The 16,230-nt window shown below is 36.4% G+C and overlaps 1 protein-coding gene across 1 annotated transcript; it reads right to left on the bottom strand.

Moving 5' to 3' along the window:
- On the bottom strand, positions 2,097-7,640 carry LOC107624747 (phosphoenolpyruvate carboxylase 2). Its single transcript, XM_016327191.2, has 11 exons — positions 7,438-7,640; positions 7,055-7,269; positions 6,034-6,428; positions 5,834-5,918; positions 5,422-5,644; positions 5,120-5,223; positions 4,928-5,015; positions 4,604-4,758; positions 3,300-4,298; positions 2,677-3,063; positions 2,097-2,558 (listed from the first exon to the last, which is right to left on the bottom strand). The coding sequence occupies exons 2-11, from the start codon at positions 7,226-7,228 to the stop codon at positions 2,262-2,264; spliced, it is 2,907 nt and encodes a 968-aa protein (XP_016182677.1). The 5' UTR covers positions 7,229-7,269; positions 7,438-7,640; the 3' UTR covers positions 2,097-2,261.

Genomic DNA, 16,230 nt, shown 5'->3' with positions numbered 1-16,230 from the left:
CTATGTTTTGTATGTTTTTTTTTCTTAAGATTTAGATGATTTTTTATTTTATATTTTGGTGTTTTTTTTTAGTTCTGATGTTTTTTTTAAAGAGAAATTAGAGTTTGCATAATAAATAGTAAAAGATGAATTAGAATAAAAAGAAGTAATTAATAATAATTAATTTTATATTTTTAAAAAATATAATTTAAATAATTAATAATTAATAACAATTAATTAGTATAAAATATAATTTAAATATATTTGTTAGCTTGTTGTTATTGGGTATACCCTGTTTGTTCGTAACAGAATTCTTATTTGATTATATCATATATACCTTATTGGGAGCTTTACTTACCTTGTCAAGATCTACTTTCACAAATCACAAGCTAAAAAAGGGACCGAAACTTGAATATGGCAAAGATGATTATGACCTTAAAAGAGTCGCATATATCTTATTAATTGGCCATAAAGTATAGTAGAGGAAAAGAAACAAGTGACACATGCTCTTATTAAGCCAAAGCTTCTCTCACAATAACCGTACTATATAAAATTATAAATAACAAAAGACTCAAATTAAACAACAAAACAACTAATTAAAAGAACATATGCTTCGCCATACATAATACCTTGCTATATATCTTCTAGTTAAGTCTTTCCTTATAATAAAAGCAAAGAAAATAAAGGGAATAAAAATCAATGACTAGTGAATGCATGCATTCATTTGTCAATTTTCTTTCCTTTTATTTTCTCTCTTTCATATCATAGTCAGGTAAATCTTTTTAATTTTACTAAATTTTTATTTAAATTTTTATAATTTATAAATAAAAAAATATAGGTAGATAATGAAAATATTAAACAATGTGAACAATGGATATATCGAATGTTCAATTTACTAGATATGCAGATGGTTATTTTAATATTAAGATTTAGGTTAGTAATTTAGATATATAGTGTGTTTTACTTGAATTGGGCTAATTTTAGGATCCGTTGTTCATGTTGTTCAAAAGAGTTATTGGTTACCTATAACCCTTTATAAATTTATAATTCANNNNTGATAAAAAAAACTCAATTATAAACTTTAAAATTATAAAAATCTAGTTGAAAAATTAGTAAAATTATAAAAGCATACCGAATAATTAAGCAAAAAATTAAACAAGGAAAGATCAACCTTAATTTTTACTATTATGGTGGTTGTCCTTTGGAACCTTGTGGTCACCAGAACTTGGTGAATTGACACACCCAGCAACACACCTATAAAGTTGGTTATGGCGTGATGAAGGTCCAGAAGGTGGAGCCAACACTCCTTTTGGAAGAACATTGAATACCGCGTGGCTAAACCCTGAATAAACGTTGCCGTACTCACCACCATGTCTTCTAGCAACACTTCTTGAACCGTGGGGAATGTTGAACCCCTTGTAGTATCTAATGGTTTTCAAGTTATCATCAAGAGTGGTGGAAAATGAAGCATTTGATGATGTTATGGCTATGGTATAAAGGAGAAGGAAGAAGAGCATAAGGGTGCTTAATGTGGCTAAGAGGGGATTGGAAGCCATGGCAAGAACACAAATTGTGTGAGATCAAGGTAAGACCTTGGTTTCAGTTTTTTGGGTTTATATTTTGACTAAATGGTAATGGTGAAAATATGAAAATGTTAAAATTATTACGGTAGTGTCACGTATGCAGGATAAGAAAAGGAAAAAGAAATGGCTTTAATTAAATGTGATTTTGAGAAAGAAAAAACAAATGTGTAATGATACATGCATAAATCAGTAAAACTATTAGCAGAAATTCTTACAAGGGTCATTGTGGTAATGTTACTTATCTTTAGTGAATCTTTTAATTAATCTTGTAAATAAAATATATTTCTAAATAACCCTATCTAGAGGTTTTCGGATTAAAAGATATTTTTTTTCCTATAGACTCGAATTACAAACCTTTGCTCTCCTAAATATTTCTTCTTGAATTGACTTTATCAACAGACTCTGACATAGATAGCAATGCCTTAATTGAAATCCCAAGTTCACAAATCATGAAGGTAATGTAACATTTTTCTAATCAGTATTAAAAACATGAAATAAAATAAAATAAAAACAAAATTTTTATATAACCAAATATGCCATCATAAAGGATCAAAGTCTTATTATATAAATAACAATAGTATTAGCGACACAGTCATATGATGCTGATCTAAATATCCAGCAGACATCATAGAATAGGTTATACAATGTTTACATATCCACTGACATAACCAAAAAAAAATGCCAATTTTTTTCAGCTTCTTAACCTGTGTTTTGCATGCCAGCAGCAATACCCTTCATTGTCAAGATAAGTGTGTCCTCCAAACCAGGAGCATACTCACTTTTTGGGTTGAGTTTAACAAGTTCTGCAGCTGGCTTGTTTGATTCCATGAATTCCTTTGACAAATGTGGCCTCAACTTGACATGGTAGTCGGGGTCGCGGATTCTCTTCAACGTGTAGGCTTGTAACACATTCAGGGTTGTGATGTATGAATCGCGGAGACGAAGCCTTTGCTTCAAGTAGGGGTCACCTTCAAGAAGATCCCTGTGCCCAGCAACCTACAATATACACAAAAGATGTTGAAGTACAAAATTTGGCAAGTTAAAGTGCCATGATAAGTTTCATTCAAATTTATAGATATAATTTATCATGATGTTACAGCAAGTAATGAATTACCTTAAGGAGAAAACTCTTGGTTTCTTCATATTTAGTCCTCAAGCGCTCTCCGAATGGCAACAGCTCTTCTGACACTAGGAGTTTGTCGTACAGGGAAGCGATCCCCGGGTCTCCCTTGGCGAACACCATCTCGATCAAGTCCAGGGTGACCCTGAAGAAAGGCCACTGGTTGTACATATCCTGAAGCATTAGGAGATTCTTTGGATCCTTCTCAATTGCATGCTTAAATGCAGAACCAAAGCCAAGCCACACTGGCAAATGAAACCTTGTTTGTGTCCAAGCAAAAATCCATGGAATAGCACGCAGTGATTCGATTCCTCCACTCGGCTTTCTCTTTGATGGACGACTTCCAATGTTCATTCGTCCATACTCCAACTCAGGGGTAGCCTACAGATCACAATAATAATCATAAATAAAGAAGAAAAGTAATGCTTTATATCAAATTATTTTAAAAACTATAAAACTAATGTTACATAAGCATTTGTTATGAACATTATCAATGAAATCTCAGCAAATTTTTACTTAATGAAGAATACCACCTAATTTGCTATATATTTTCTTCCAAGGCTATCATCTTCTATATCTAGGTTAATAAATCAAGATCGAGTGTAGATAATACTTACACATCGGAAGTATTCAACAAAACGGGGTTCCTGGAAAACAATGGAGCGATACTCCTTCGTTGCAATGACAGCCATCTCATCTAGCAGCACTCGCCATTCCGGTTTGGGTGACACGGGAGGGTGCATTCCGTGCTCAAGTGTAGCAGCAGTGAATCGCTGGAGAGTTCTAAAGCACAAGTGCTCCTCTCCAAAGGATTGTTCAATAACTTCACCTTGAACTGTCACCCGAAGTGAGCCATGAATGGTTTCTGGTGGCTGAGATAATATAGCAAGGTGAGTGGGGCCGCCTCCTCTTCCAACAGTCCCTCCTCTGCCATGGAACATTGTCAGCTTAACACCGAAATCCTTCGCAACCTTTATGAGCTCCTCTTGAGCCTTGTACAGCGCCCAAGCCGCAGAAAGACGACCGGCATCTTTTCCTGAGTCTGAGTATCCTATCATAACTTCTTGCTTCCCATTGATTCGGTTTCTGTACCAATCAATAGAGAAAAGCCGCGCCACTGCAGCAGGAGCAGACTCAAGATCAGCAAGCTTTTCAAACAATGGCACAACCCTTAGCGGTTGCTTCACATGGCATTCCCGTTGTAAGAGCTCAACAGCAAGCACATCAGACGGTGCTGTTGCCATTGAGATTATGTAGGCACCAAAGTTGTCTGAGGGAAGTTCTGCAATGACATGGAAGGTTTCCAGAACATCGGCGATCTCTTCTGTTTTGGGAAGATCAGGGCCGAACAGAGGGCGCTTTCCACTGAGCTCTGACAGAAGCCATTCCTGCCTGCGTTCCTCAGACCACTCTCGGTATGATCCAATCTCCAAGTGTTTGGTAATGGCATCCATGACATCAGTGTGCCGGTCTGACTCTTGACGAATGTCGAGTCTTACCATTGAGAGTCCAAATGTGGAAACTTGCCGCAAGAAATCAAGAAGGCTACCATCTGCTATTGGTCGGTCACCACATGCGCAGAGTGATCTATAGCAGAGTTCAAGGGGCTCCAGGAACTGCAAGAAATGAATTGGAGTCAAATAGTGTTTTAACATATATTGCCATGCATTTTGTATTGTCCTTTGTGAATCATGGATTTGCTACTCTGAATGAAATAAAAAACATAAGAAATCAATTTTAAGGAGCAACATAAATATTTACTGCTCCAAAACCACCGTGGATAAACCTGAAGAATATGTATGATATAGGTAATTATAAGTGTCCACAAAAATTAGAAAGTACCACGGTAAAGAAGGAACTCAGTATGTGACTACAAACCATAAGGTGATTGCAGTTTATAGGGCTGTTCTGAGGACAATACCTGCTCAACATTTGTGAAGGTTGTCTCTTCGGGGATGTCAGAGGTTCCATTGGCTAATAACTGGCGAGCACGTTCGCGTGTATTGTATAGTTTGTCCCTCACATCACCAAGAATAACACGATATGGCTCATTTGGAGGAATCTGCTTCCAAAATTCTGAAGGAATGAAGAAATTATTACAATGAATGACATTCAAGAGCAACTGAATTTTACTTGCCAAGTATTCAACTCTAAATGAATCAATAGGTGTGAACAGTTCAGTTTTGTAGATTCCAATGAAGATTTCAATAGTTCATTATGCAGTTCAGAGAAAAGTAGAACATACCAATGTAATGTTTTGCATCTCTCCTTGAGGACACATGGAGTTCATCAGCACGAACACGAAGCTCATCATTGCAGCGCCACATAGACAGCTAAAAATGCAGATAGAATCAATAATTTAAGAATCATGCTTTTAATGCTTTCACAAAATTATTACATACCAAATACATTGTTATAATAGCAGCATATTTGATACCTCAAACATGAGATCTTCTATCTGAGAGAAGTATAAATTAGCAGCCATCATTCTAGCCAGCAAACACACATCCCTTGTAACTTCAGGGGTTACCCTAGGGTTACCTGTAATGGACATTATACATATGAAGCTGAGAATCAAAACTCAAAAAGAAAAACAAACAAAGAAATAGCGAAGCATCATGGATGAGGTGAAGATATTTTAAATCCATTCCACATGAATACTTTGAAGATAATTAAGTTTGAGATTTAACGAGAAATAAGTTTGTGTGCTAATTTTTGGGAAAAAAAAAAGTAAGGTACCATCACGATCTCCTCCCATCCAAGAAGAGAATTGAATAAGAGGGGCATTGTATGGGACACGCTCATTTATTCCGATGTTCTTCAGAGCTGTGTCAACACGGCGCAAAAACTTTGGTACACCTTTCCATATTGTCTCATGAAAGTAGCTCATTCCTGCCCTCATCTCATCTTGTGGTGTCGGAGGACTCCTTCGAATTTCATCTGTGCGAAATGCAGCTTGAATCTGCATGAGAGAAACATCTTTAGAGCTATTGCTTTACCATAAACATAGCCACATATATGTAACCACAAATTTGAAACCATAAAATTTACTGACATATCAAAGGGAAATGGTAATAGAAATCATACACAGCTGACAATAAATAAGAAAAGAAACCCAAATGCATAACAGTACACAGAATCAAGAATGCACCTCTCTTTGGAGAGCCTCATCAAGTTCCTGCTTATCATCCGGTGTTATGTCTTTTGCATACAACTGTGTCAGACAGTTCCTTATCCTGAAAAAAGAGGACAATGATTACCAATGAGATCAATGATTTCCAGATTCTGGTGAATTGAAACGATAAATTCGCAGTTAATGGACTATAATTATTCCTGAGTCCAGTGACAAACCTTCCATGCTTTTGCAGCAGAGATCGACGAATGGACTGAGTGGGATGAGCAGTTAGGACCAAATCTACAGTTTGGTTCTTCAAGGCATCAAACACTTCCTGTGGGGACTTCTTCAGTTCAGTCACAAGCCTCTTGAAGGTTTCTTCAATGTCAGATTCAGTGATGGCAGAGTTCTCATCAGCAAAATCGCCCTTCTTTAATAGTTTAATCCTTCTTCGGTAGGCAATTTGGACTTCTTCTGCCAAGTTAGCCAAATTAAGCATGTGGGAAAATGATTTGGCAATGACAATAGAATCCCCAGCATCAAGACCAGTTAGCATATTCCCAAGTTCCTCCAACTTCTCAGTCTTATGCTTCCCTTCATACTCAGCTGAAAGCTCATAACAATCTTGAACCTATTAAGCATCAAATTGTTGAAACTATAAGCCACAACAGGAAAATAACAAAGAAAGAAAAAATTACAAAACAAAGCGGAATATTTGGTTCCTCTTTTTGAGTCAGTGCCAATCCATAGTATGTAACATGTTTGAGAGTACTTGTGCATATTAAACTTCTCCCCTCTTTTCTAGAGTCAATAGATCAAAATATTACCAGGAAAGAAAAAAAGGATCAGATTTTGTGCATCACATCAAAGTGGAACTGAATTTATTTACTTAAGAGTTTGCATTTATTTATGGCTCTAAAACAAAATCAAAAAGAGTAAAGGCCCCTGGTTCTAGATTAACGTTTCTGTTGCATTCCAATTGCTACAATTGAAGAAAAATTACGAGTAAATGCAGCTGAAACATTGAAGTACTACCATGATAGTGACACAGAGTAATTTGAAAACTGTATAGTCAACTAAAGATTGGAAAAGTGAAAATTTCTCAAATCCAGGGGACACACTACCATACAAATCAAAAGGGAAACGTCCAAACACCAACAAGGATTAATCTTTCCATGAAATTCGAAATGGGGTTTAAGAAATCAGCTAAAATTAAACCAAAAGTAAAGTCCTTGATAGAAAATTGAGGTGAATTACCGTTTGCCTGATATCTTCACCATGCAAATCCTGAAGAATGTCAAGGAATCGATCAAGCAACAAAGCATCATACTCAACAAGCTTGTCATCATCAGAAACCTTCCTTGGTGCCAGCAACCTCAGCTGAGCATCAATTGAAGCCATCTTCTCAATGTTCCTACTAGTAGCTGCCATCTTAGTCCTTCCTCACAAAAAACTATGTGCTATTTTTATATCTGTATTATAACAACAATTCAATTCATGCAAATAAATATATGTATGACCCCACAAAGCTTCACAACAATCTATTTCTTGTTACTGTATAACAGTGACCTCAGAAAATTAATCTATTAAAAGAAAAAAGAATACTAGAGAGAGTGAGAGAGATTAATCCCGTGACACACCGTAGATGAAAGATGTTGTTGCTAGAAGGGTGCTGACGATGTGGGCACGAGAAAGTGCATAGAAAAGAAAAGAAGAAGAAGCTGATAGGGTGGAACAAGTTGAAAGACTTATTAATAACTGAAAGAAACTCCTATTATCACGGACACACACACAGAGAAGAGGAGAGTGTGCTTGGAAACGGCATGTGAAACTAATAAGAAAGCTCGTATCTCGCCGTCTATTTATAGAGACTAAAATCACTTATATTCAAAATTTAACATTTATGAAATAGGATTCGAACCGGGACACTTAAGCTAACTACTAGACCAATTTAATTAGTTAAAAAAAAAATTTTTTATATTAATTATACAAATAGTTATTTAAAAATTTAAATTTGATGTCAATGAATTATAGCTTAAATAGTATAGTCTTCTCATACTCAATTTAGAAGTTGTGAGTTCGAGTCTCTTATTTTTTTTGTATAAAAAAAAACTTAAATTTAATTGGATGATAGTATAAAATATTTTATACAATTAATTCGTTAAAATTAAACCTTTTGCTAAATCACATCCGTTAAGATGCTTATAATAAATATTTTAATTTCTTGGTTGACTACTACCGATAAAGTTTGGGCTGTTTCGAAGACGGTCAAAGAGCTGTTTGAGAGCTGGATTGAAGCGCCTGATCGTAAATCTGAGTAAAAGAAGTGGCTGATAGGGTTCTTTGCGGTTATCTGGAACATTTGGTTAGAACGGAATAGCAGAGTATTCCGGAGCTGCGAGACAGGTGTTGATGGAATCAAGAATATGTCGTTTGTAAGTGACAAGGAGTGGTGTGGTGTTGATCCGTTCAATTGTTGATGGCAATGTCGGAAATGACAACGGATTATACCGTATTGTATGGTGTTTATTTTCTTGTTTCTTTTTTTGTGTTTTACATTCTTATATGCTCCACTTTAATGTGTTGAGCTCTTTTTGTTAAAAAAAAAATATTTTAATTTCTTTATAAATATATTATAAATGAATTGAAAAATTTTAGTTCAAATAAATTTTTTGTCTTCATAAAATATTTATTTGTTATTTTTGTTAAATTTTTCTTTTGATTTTGATCAAATATAATTTAAAATTTTTCTAGTTTAGTCTTTTACTACTAATTTGTTTCGTTAAATGTTGATGAAACATATTAAATCCTATGTGACAAACTGAAATACTAATATGACAAAATATTAGTCAGTATTTAATTTGTTTGGAAATAAATACTAACATATATAAGTCTTTTTAAAGTTAAACCAAAATGGAAAAATAAAAAAATAGAAATTAAAACTTTTTTAAGCCAACAATTTTTCAAAGTAAATATTTTTTAAAAAATAAAATTTTTGTTTTGGATTAAAATATTTGTTAGTTAAATCTATATTTTAAATGGATGGAATATTATTTTAATATTGATACACTAACTGAAAATTAACGAGTTTCTTCCAGGTCAAACTAGTACTACTGATTGATATTGGCATTCTTGTTTCTATTTATATATTCCAAATTGAAATGTGGCTACAATATTTTTCATTTGGAAAATTATTTTTGTCGAGACATATTTAAGACTGTATCTTCGTGTAGTACAACTCAAAACACTTACGTACAATACGGCCACGTCTTAACAAAATACAACAAAGGAATCATTGACTAAGAAATTTTTTTTATTCCATACATTAAGAAAGAAGAGAAACAAAAGTTGAGTGCTTAAACCTCAAGCACAAGCCAAATTGGAATATATTTGCCATTTTCTTTTGTACTCGGGAAATAGAATTCAGAATATTGTGTTGTGACCTTGTGAGTTGTGGTTTCTTTTCTTTTCTTTTTTAGTTGGAATATTATTTGAGTTTAATTAAAGAGATAATTTTTTTAAGTTAATACTGAGTCTGAAACAAGGTTTTGAAAATCGAACCGGTCATTGAACCGTTCTAACAACTGATTCATTGATTTATAAGTTCAACCGGTTCAACTGTGGTTGAATCGAAAATAATATTTTATAATAAAATAACAAATAAAATATAAATAAATACACTAAAACATAATTATAGTCTAATATAAACTTTAAAATATCATATAAATTAAAAGTACTACATAAACCAGAATGTTATGATCTCATTCAAATACAAACTCAAAAGTCAAATAACAAAAACAACAAATCAAACATAAAATACCAACATCCACGGTTGTCATCAATCATAGAAATTTATACATGTTGAGAAATTTAACAAATGGTTTTATAGATGTTTATGAAGGTAGTAACTCGGACGACCTACCCGGTTTGCAAATTTATACTTTGTTGATTAACACAACCGATATGCAGCATGAGATGTTGAAGAGACTGCACACAAAAATGCAAAAGTGCAATGGATATCCTCGAGTTAGAGCTTTTGATAACTCTTGGGTCCATACATACTTGGTTGATCAAAATTGCTGAGAGAGCTAGAGAAATGCAAGTTTGATTTGAAGATAGGGTCTAAGGTAAAATTTGTTATGAGCCTTATCTATCGCGTGGTCCAGAAGGAGAAGATCCTCATCTTCTGCCACAACATTGCACCAAGTGAAGTTATTCATAGAATATTTTGAGTTGTTCTTCAAATGGAAAAAAGGGCGGGAAATTCTCATGTTTACCGAGGAACTAGAGCTCTTCGAGCGTGGTAGAGTGATGGATAAGTTTGAGGAACCTAGTGGAGTTTCAAAGATACTCCTTGCTTCGATTACAGCTTGTGCCGAAGGCATTAGTTTGATGGCAGCTTCTCAGGTGATCATTGTAACACTCTAATTAGCCTAAGCTTTACCTCGCGTCGTAAAGCAGAGGTTAATTAGAGATTACGATAATTCTAAGCTCATACATAATATATATATAATCTAGAAGCCCGATGAAAGATATAGCTCAAAAACAGGATTTCAAAGCGCAAAACGTACTAACGAAGCTACTAGCTTAAGGCACAAGAAACAGATAAGATACAACAAAATATAAGTATATAATATCATAGAAAATTAGCCTCGACTTGCGGAGTTTAAGCTAGCTAGCCATATACAGGTATACAGGACCATACAGTGAAAACAACTTATACAAGTTTTGTTCTCTCAAATACAAGCCTCTAGGCTAAACAAAATACAAAAGAGAGATGTATAAACAAGATAAACCAAAAGACTCCAAAAGAATCCAGGATCCTCCGCTTCTGTCACCATCCAAAGCAACTCACCAAGGTGGATTGCGACCTGCATCTGAAAAATACAACAAAGATATGGTATGAGAACCGAGGGTTCTCAGTATGGTAACAGTACCCAATGATGTAGGATATAAGACTCCGAGATGCCAAAGGCAATCCTAAACTCCATATCCATCACAAGATTCAAAGTTAAGCATTCTAAGACAAATAAACATAATATATGAACCCTTAACATAACTAAACAGGGTACTCTATCTTAGGGAAAAACTATTCTAACCAAACACCGCTGTCCCACAGCCTTTACCAACCTACTCTCCATGCGATCTCATCGCCACCGTCTTCCGAACCTCCTCAATCCCAATAGAAAGCACAATTAATAATAATGCAAGTAATTCACAAGTAAAAGCATACAAAGCAATTAGATCAAGTAAGCAAATAGGCATGTTATTCAATTAGGCATACAAGTACAAGTCGACAAAGCAAACAAACAGATAGAAATGCATATGATGAATGCCTGCCCTACTGGCTGTGATATCACATTGTCGGTTCAACTGCCAACCGGACACATCTCCATGGAGACGTCGCCCTTCGAATTTCTCATATGGGAACCTGGTGCACGAAATTGTGATCATCAACAATGGCGCCAAAGAATTGGAGCTCTCAAACGTGAATCACACTTTGTCACAATTTCGCACAACTAACCAGCAAGTGCACTGGGTCGTCCAAGTAATAAACCTTACGTGAGTAAGGGTCGATCCCACGGAGACTATCGGCTTGAAGCAAGCTATGGTCGTCTTGTAAATCTCAGTCAGGCAGATTCAAATGGTTATGGAGGATTGATAATTAAAGATAAATAAAACATAAAATAAAGATAGAGATAGAGATACTTATGTAATTCATTGGTAGGAATTTCAGATAAGCGTATGAAGATGCTTTGTTCCCCCTGAACCCCAAAAGCGTGAAAAGGTCTATCAAAAGTATATATTTTTATACAATAGTAAAAGGTCCTATTTATAGAGAACTAGTAGCCTAGGGTTTACAGAAATAAGTAATTAATGCAGAAATCTTCTTCCGGGCCCACTTGGTGTGTGCTTGGGCTGAGCATTGAAGCTTCCATGTGTAGAGACTTTTCTTGGAGTTAAACGCTAGCTTTTGTGCCAGTTTGGGCGTTTAACTCCAGTTTTTATGCCAGTTCTGGCGTTTTGACGCCAGAATTTTTGTGCTGACTTGAAACGCCGGTTTGGGCCATCAAATCTCGAGAAAAGTATAGACTATTATATATTGCTGGAAAGCCCACTTTCCAACGCAATTGAGAGCGCTCCAATTGGGCTTCTGTAGCTCTAGAAAATCCACTTCGAGTGTAGAGAGGTCAGAATCCAACAGCATCTGCAGTCCTTTTTCAGCCTCTGAATCAGATTTTTGCTCAGGTCCCTCAATTTTAGCCAGAAAATACCTGAAATAATAGAAAAACACACAAACTCATAGTAAAGTCCAGAAATGTGATTTTTATTTAAAAACTAATAAAAACATAATAAAAACTAACTAAAATATACTAAAAACATACTAAAAACAATGCCAAAAAGCGTATAAATTATCCACTCATCACAACACCAAACTTAAATTGTTGCTTGTCCCCAAGCAACTGAAAATCAAATAGGATAAAAAGAAGAGAATATACAATGAATTCCAAAAACATCTATGAAGATCAGTATTAATTAGAAGAGCGGGGCTTTTAGCTTTTTGCTTCTAAACAGTTTTGGCATCTCACTTTATCCTTTAAAGTTCAGGATGATTGGCTTCTATAGGAACTCAGAATCCAGATAGTGTTATTGATTCTCCTAGTTAAGTATGTTGATTCTTGAACACAGCTACTTTATGAGTCTTGGCCGTGACCCAAAGCATTTTGTTTTCCAGTATTACCACCGGATACATAAATGCCACAGACATATAACTGGGTGAACCTTTTCAGATTGTGACTCAGCTTTGCTAGAGTCCTCAATTAGAGGTGTCCAGAGCTCTTAAGCACACTCTTTTTGCTTTTGGACCACGACTTTAACTGCTCAGTCTCAAGTTTTCACTTGACACCTTCACGCCACAAGCACATGGTTAGGGACAGCTTGGTTTAGCCGCTTAGGCCAGGATTTTATTCCTGTGGGCCCTCCTATCCACTAATGCTCAAAGCCTTGGATCCTTTTTATTTTACTCTTTCCTTTTGGTTTAAAGAGCTATTGGCTTTTTCTGCTTGCTTTTTCTTTTTCTTTCTTTCTCTCTCTTTTTTTTTCGCATATTTATATTTTTTTCTACAAGCTTTTCACTGCTTTTTCTTGCTTCAAGAATCAATTTTATGATTTTTTAGATTATCAAATAACATTTCTCCTTTTCCATCATTCTTTCAAGAGCCAACAATTTTAACATTCATGAATTAACAAATTCAAAAAATATGCACTGTTCAAGCATTCATTCAGAAAAATAATAGTATTGCCACCACATCAAAATAACTAAACTGTTTTAAAATTTGAAATTCATACACTTCTTTTTCTTTTTCAATTAAAAACATTTTTCATTTAAGAAAGGTGATGGATTCTTTTTCATAGCTTCAAGGCATAGACACTAAGACACTAATAATCATGTAATAAAGACACAAACATAGATAAACATAAAGCATAATTTTTGAAAAACAGAGAAATAAAGAACAAGGAAATTAAAGAACGGGTCCACCTTAGTGATGGCGGCTAGTTCTTCCTCTTGAAGATTTTATGGAGTGCTTGAGCTCCTCAATGTCTCTTCCTTGCCTTTGTTGCTCCCCTCTCATGACTCTTTGATCTTCTCTAATTTCATGGAGGAGGATGAAATGCTCTTGGTGCTCCACCCTTAGTTGTCCCATGTTGGAACTTAATTCTCCTAGGGAGGTGTTGATTTTCTCCCAATAGTTTTGTGGAGGAAAATGCATCCCTTGAGGCATCTCATGGATTTCATGGTGAGGAATTTCCTCATGTCCATGAGTGGGATCTCTTGTTTGCTCCATCCTTTTCTTAGTGATGGGCTTATCCTCATCAATGAGGATGTCTTTCTCTATGTCAATTCCAGCTGAATTACAGAGGTGACAAATGAGATGAGGGAAGGCTAACCTTCCCAAAGTAGAGGACTTGGTCCAACCTTTGATCAAAGTTGACCCTTCTAGTGTAGGGGTGTGCATCTCCTTGTATCATGGGCAAGTTGAATGCCAACCTTACATTCTCCGGACTAAAATCTAAGCATTTTTCCCGAACCATTGTAAGCCAATTCTTTGGGTCCGGGTTCACACTTTGATCATGGTTCTTGGTGATCCATGCATTGGCATAGAACTCTTGAACCATTAAGATTCTGACTTGTTGAATGGGGTTGGTGAGAACTTCCCAACCTCTTCTTCGAATCTCATGTCGGATCTCCGGATATTCACCCTTTTGAGTTTGAAAGGGACCTCGGGGATCACCTTCTTCTTGGCCACAACTTCATAGAAGTGGTCTTGGTGCACCCTTGAGATGAATCTCTCCATCTCCCATGACTCGGAGGGGGAAGCTTTTGCCTTCCCTTTTCTCTTTCTAGAGGTTTCTCCGGCCTTAGGTGCCATAAATGGTTATGGAAAAACAAAAAGCAACACTTTTTTACCACACCAAACTTAGAAGGTTTGCTCGTCCTCGAGCAAAAGAAGAAAGAAGAGAGTAGAAGAAGAAGAAATAGAGGAGATGGAGGGGGCTTAATTTTTCGGCCAAGGGGGAGAAGTAGTGTGTATGTTGTGTGAAAATGAAGGAGTGAAGATGGGTTTATATAAGAGTGGAGAGGAGGGTATGGTTCGGCCATTATGGGTGGGTTTGGGTGGAAAAGTGGTTTGAATTTGAATGGTGAGGTAGGTGGGGTTTTATGAAGGATGGATGTGAGTGGTGAAGAGAATGGTGGAATTTGATAGGTGAGAGGTTTTGGGGAAGAGGTATTGAGGTGATTGGTGAATGGGTGAAGAAGAGAGAGAGAGGTGGGGTAGGTGGGGATCCTGTGGGGTCCACAGATCCTGAGGTGTCAAGGATATCTCATCCCTGCACCAAGTGGCATGCAAAAATGCCCCTTTCTGCCAATCCTGGCGTTAAACGGCAGGTTGCTGCCCATTTCTGGCGTTTAATGCCAGCTTCTTGCCCTTTTCTGGCGTTAAACACCAGTCTGGTGCCCATTTCTGGCGTTAAATGCCTAGAATGGTGCCAGACTGGGCGTTTAACGCCCATTCTGCTACCCTTACTGGCGTTTAAACGCCAGTAAGTGTCTCCTCTAGGGTGTTCTATTTTTCATTCTATTTTTCAGTCTATTTTTGCTTTTTCAATTGTTTTTGTGACTTCACATGATCATCAACCTACAGAAAACATAAAATAACAATGGAAAATAACATAGATAAGTAAAATTGGGTTGCCTCCCAACAAGCGCTTCTTTAATGTCAATAGCTTGACAGTGGGCTCTCATGGAGCCTCACATATGTTTAGAGCAATGTTGGAACCTCCCAACACCAAACTTTAGAGTTTGAATGTGGGGGTTCAACACCAAACTTAGAGTTTGACTGTGGGGCTCTGTTTGTCTCTGTATTGAGAGAAGCTCTTCATGCTTCCTCTCCATGGTTACAGAGGGATATCCTTGAGCTTTAAACACAAGGGAGTCTTCATTCACTTGAATGATCAATTCTCCTTTGTCAACATCAATTATAGCTTTTACTGTGGCTAGAAAGGGTCTGCCAAGGATGATGGATTCATCCATACTTCCCAGTCTCTAAGATTATGAAATCAGCAGGGATGTAGTGGCCTTCAACCTTTACCAAGACATCCTCTACAAGTCCATAAGCCTGTTTTTTTTTTTGAATTGTCTGCCATCTCTAGTGAGATTCTTGCAGCTTGTACCTCAATGATCCCTAACTTCTCCATTACAGAGAGAGACATGAAGTTTATGCTTGACCCTAGGTCACACAGAGCCTTCTCAAAGGTCATGGTGCCTATGGTACAAGGTATTGAGAACTTTCCAGGATCTTGTCTCTTCAGAGGTAATTTCTGCCTAGTCAAGTCATCCAGTTCTTTAGTGAGCAATGGAGGTTCATTCTCCCAAGTCTCATTACCAAATAATTTGGCGTTTAGCTTCATGATTGCTCCAAGGTACTTAGCAACTTGCTCTTCAGTAACATCTTCATCCTCTTCAGAGGAAGAATACTTATCAGAGCTCATGAATGGTAGGAGTAAATTCAATGGAATCTCTATGGTCTCTGTGTGAGCCTCAGATTCCCATGGTTTTTCATCAGGGAATTCCATGGAGGCCAGTGGACATTCATTGAGGTCTTCCTCAGTGGAGGTCACTGCCTCTTCCTCCTCTCCAGGTTCGGCCATGTGAGACGTGCTTATGGCCTTACACTCTCTCTTTAGATTCTCTTTTGTATTGCTTGGGAGAGTACTAGGAGGGAGTTCAGTAACTTTCTTACTCAGCTGGCCCACTTGTGCCTCCAAATTTCTAATGAAGGACCTTGTTTCAGTCATGAAACTTTGAGTGGTTTTAATTAGATCAGAGACTATAGTTGCTAAGTCAGAGTGGCTCTGCTTAGAATCCTTTG

This window comes from Arachis ipaensis, chromosome B02 (assembly GCF_000816755.2).
Source record: "Arachis ipaensis cultivar K30076 chromosome B02, Araip1.1, whole genome shotgun sequence".
Lineage (NCBI taxonomy): Eukaryota > Viridiplantae > Streptophyta > Magnoliopsida > Fabales > Fabaceae > Arachis > Arachis ipaensis.
This window is presented reverse-complemented; position numbering and strand designations above follow the sequence as displayed.

Bases quoted from the DNA above. Each gene is read 5' to 3' on its own strand.
- LOC107624747 (XM_016327191.2), bottom strand. From the start codon at position 7,228: ATGGCAGCTACTAGTAGGAACATTGAGAAGATGGCTTCAATTGATGCT. The intron at 4,759-4,927 runs GTATGTTCTACT...TCATTCCTTCAG, and splicing joins AGATGCAAAACATTACATTG to AATTTTGGAAGCAGATTCCT. The intron at 2,559-2,676 runs GTAATTCATTAC...TGTATATTGTAG, and splicing joins CCAAGAGTTTTCTCCTTAAG to GTTGCTGGGCACAGGGATCT.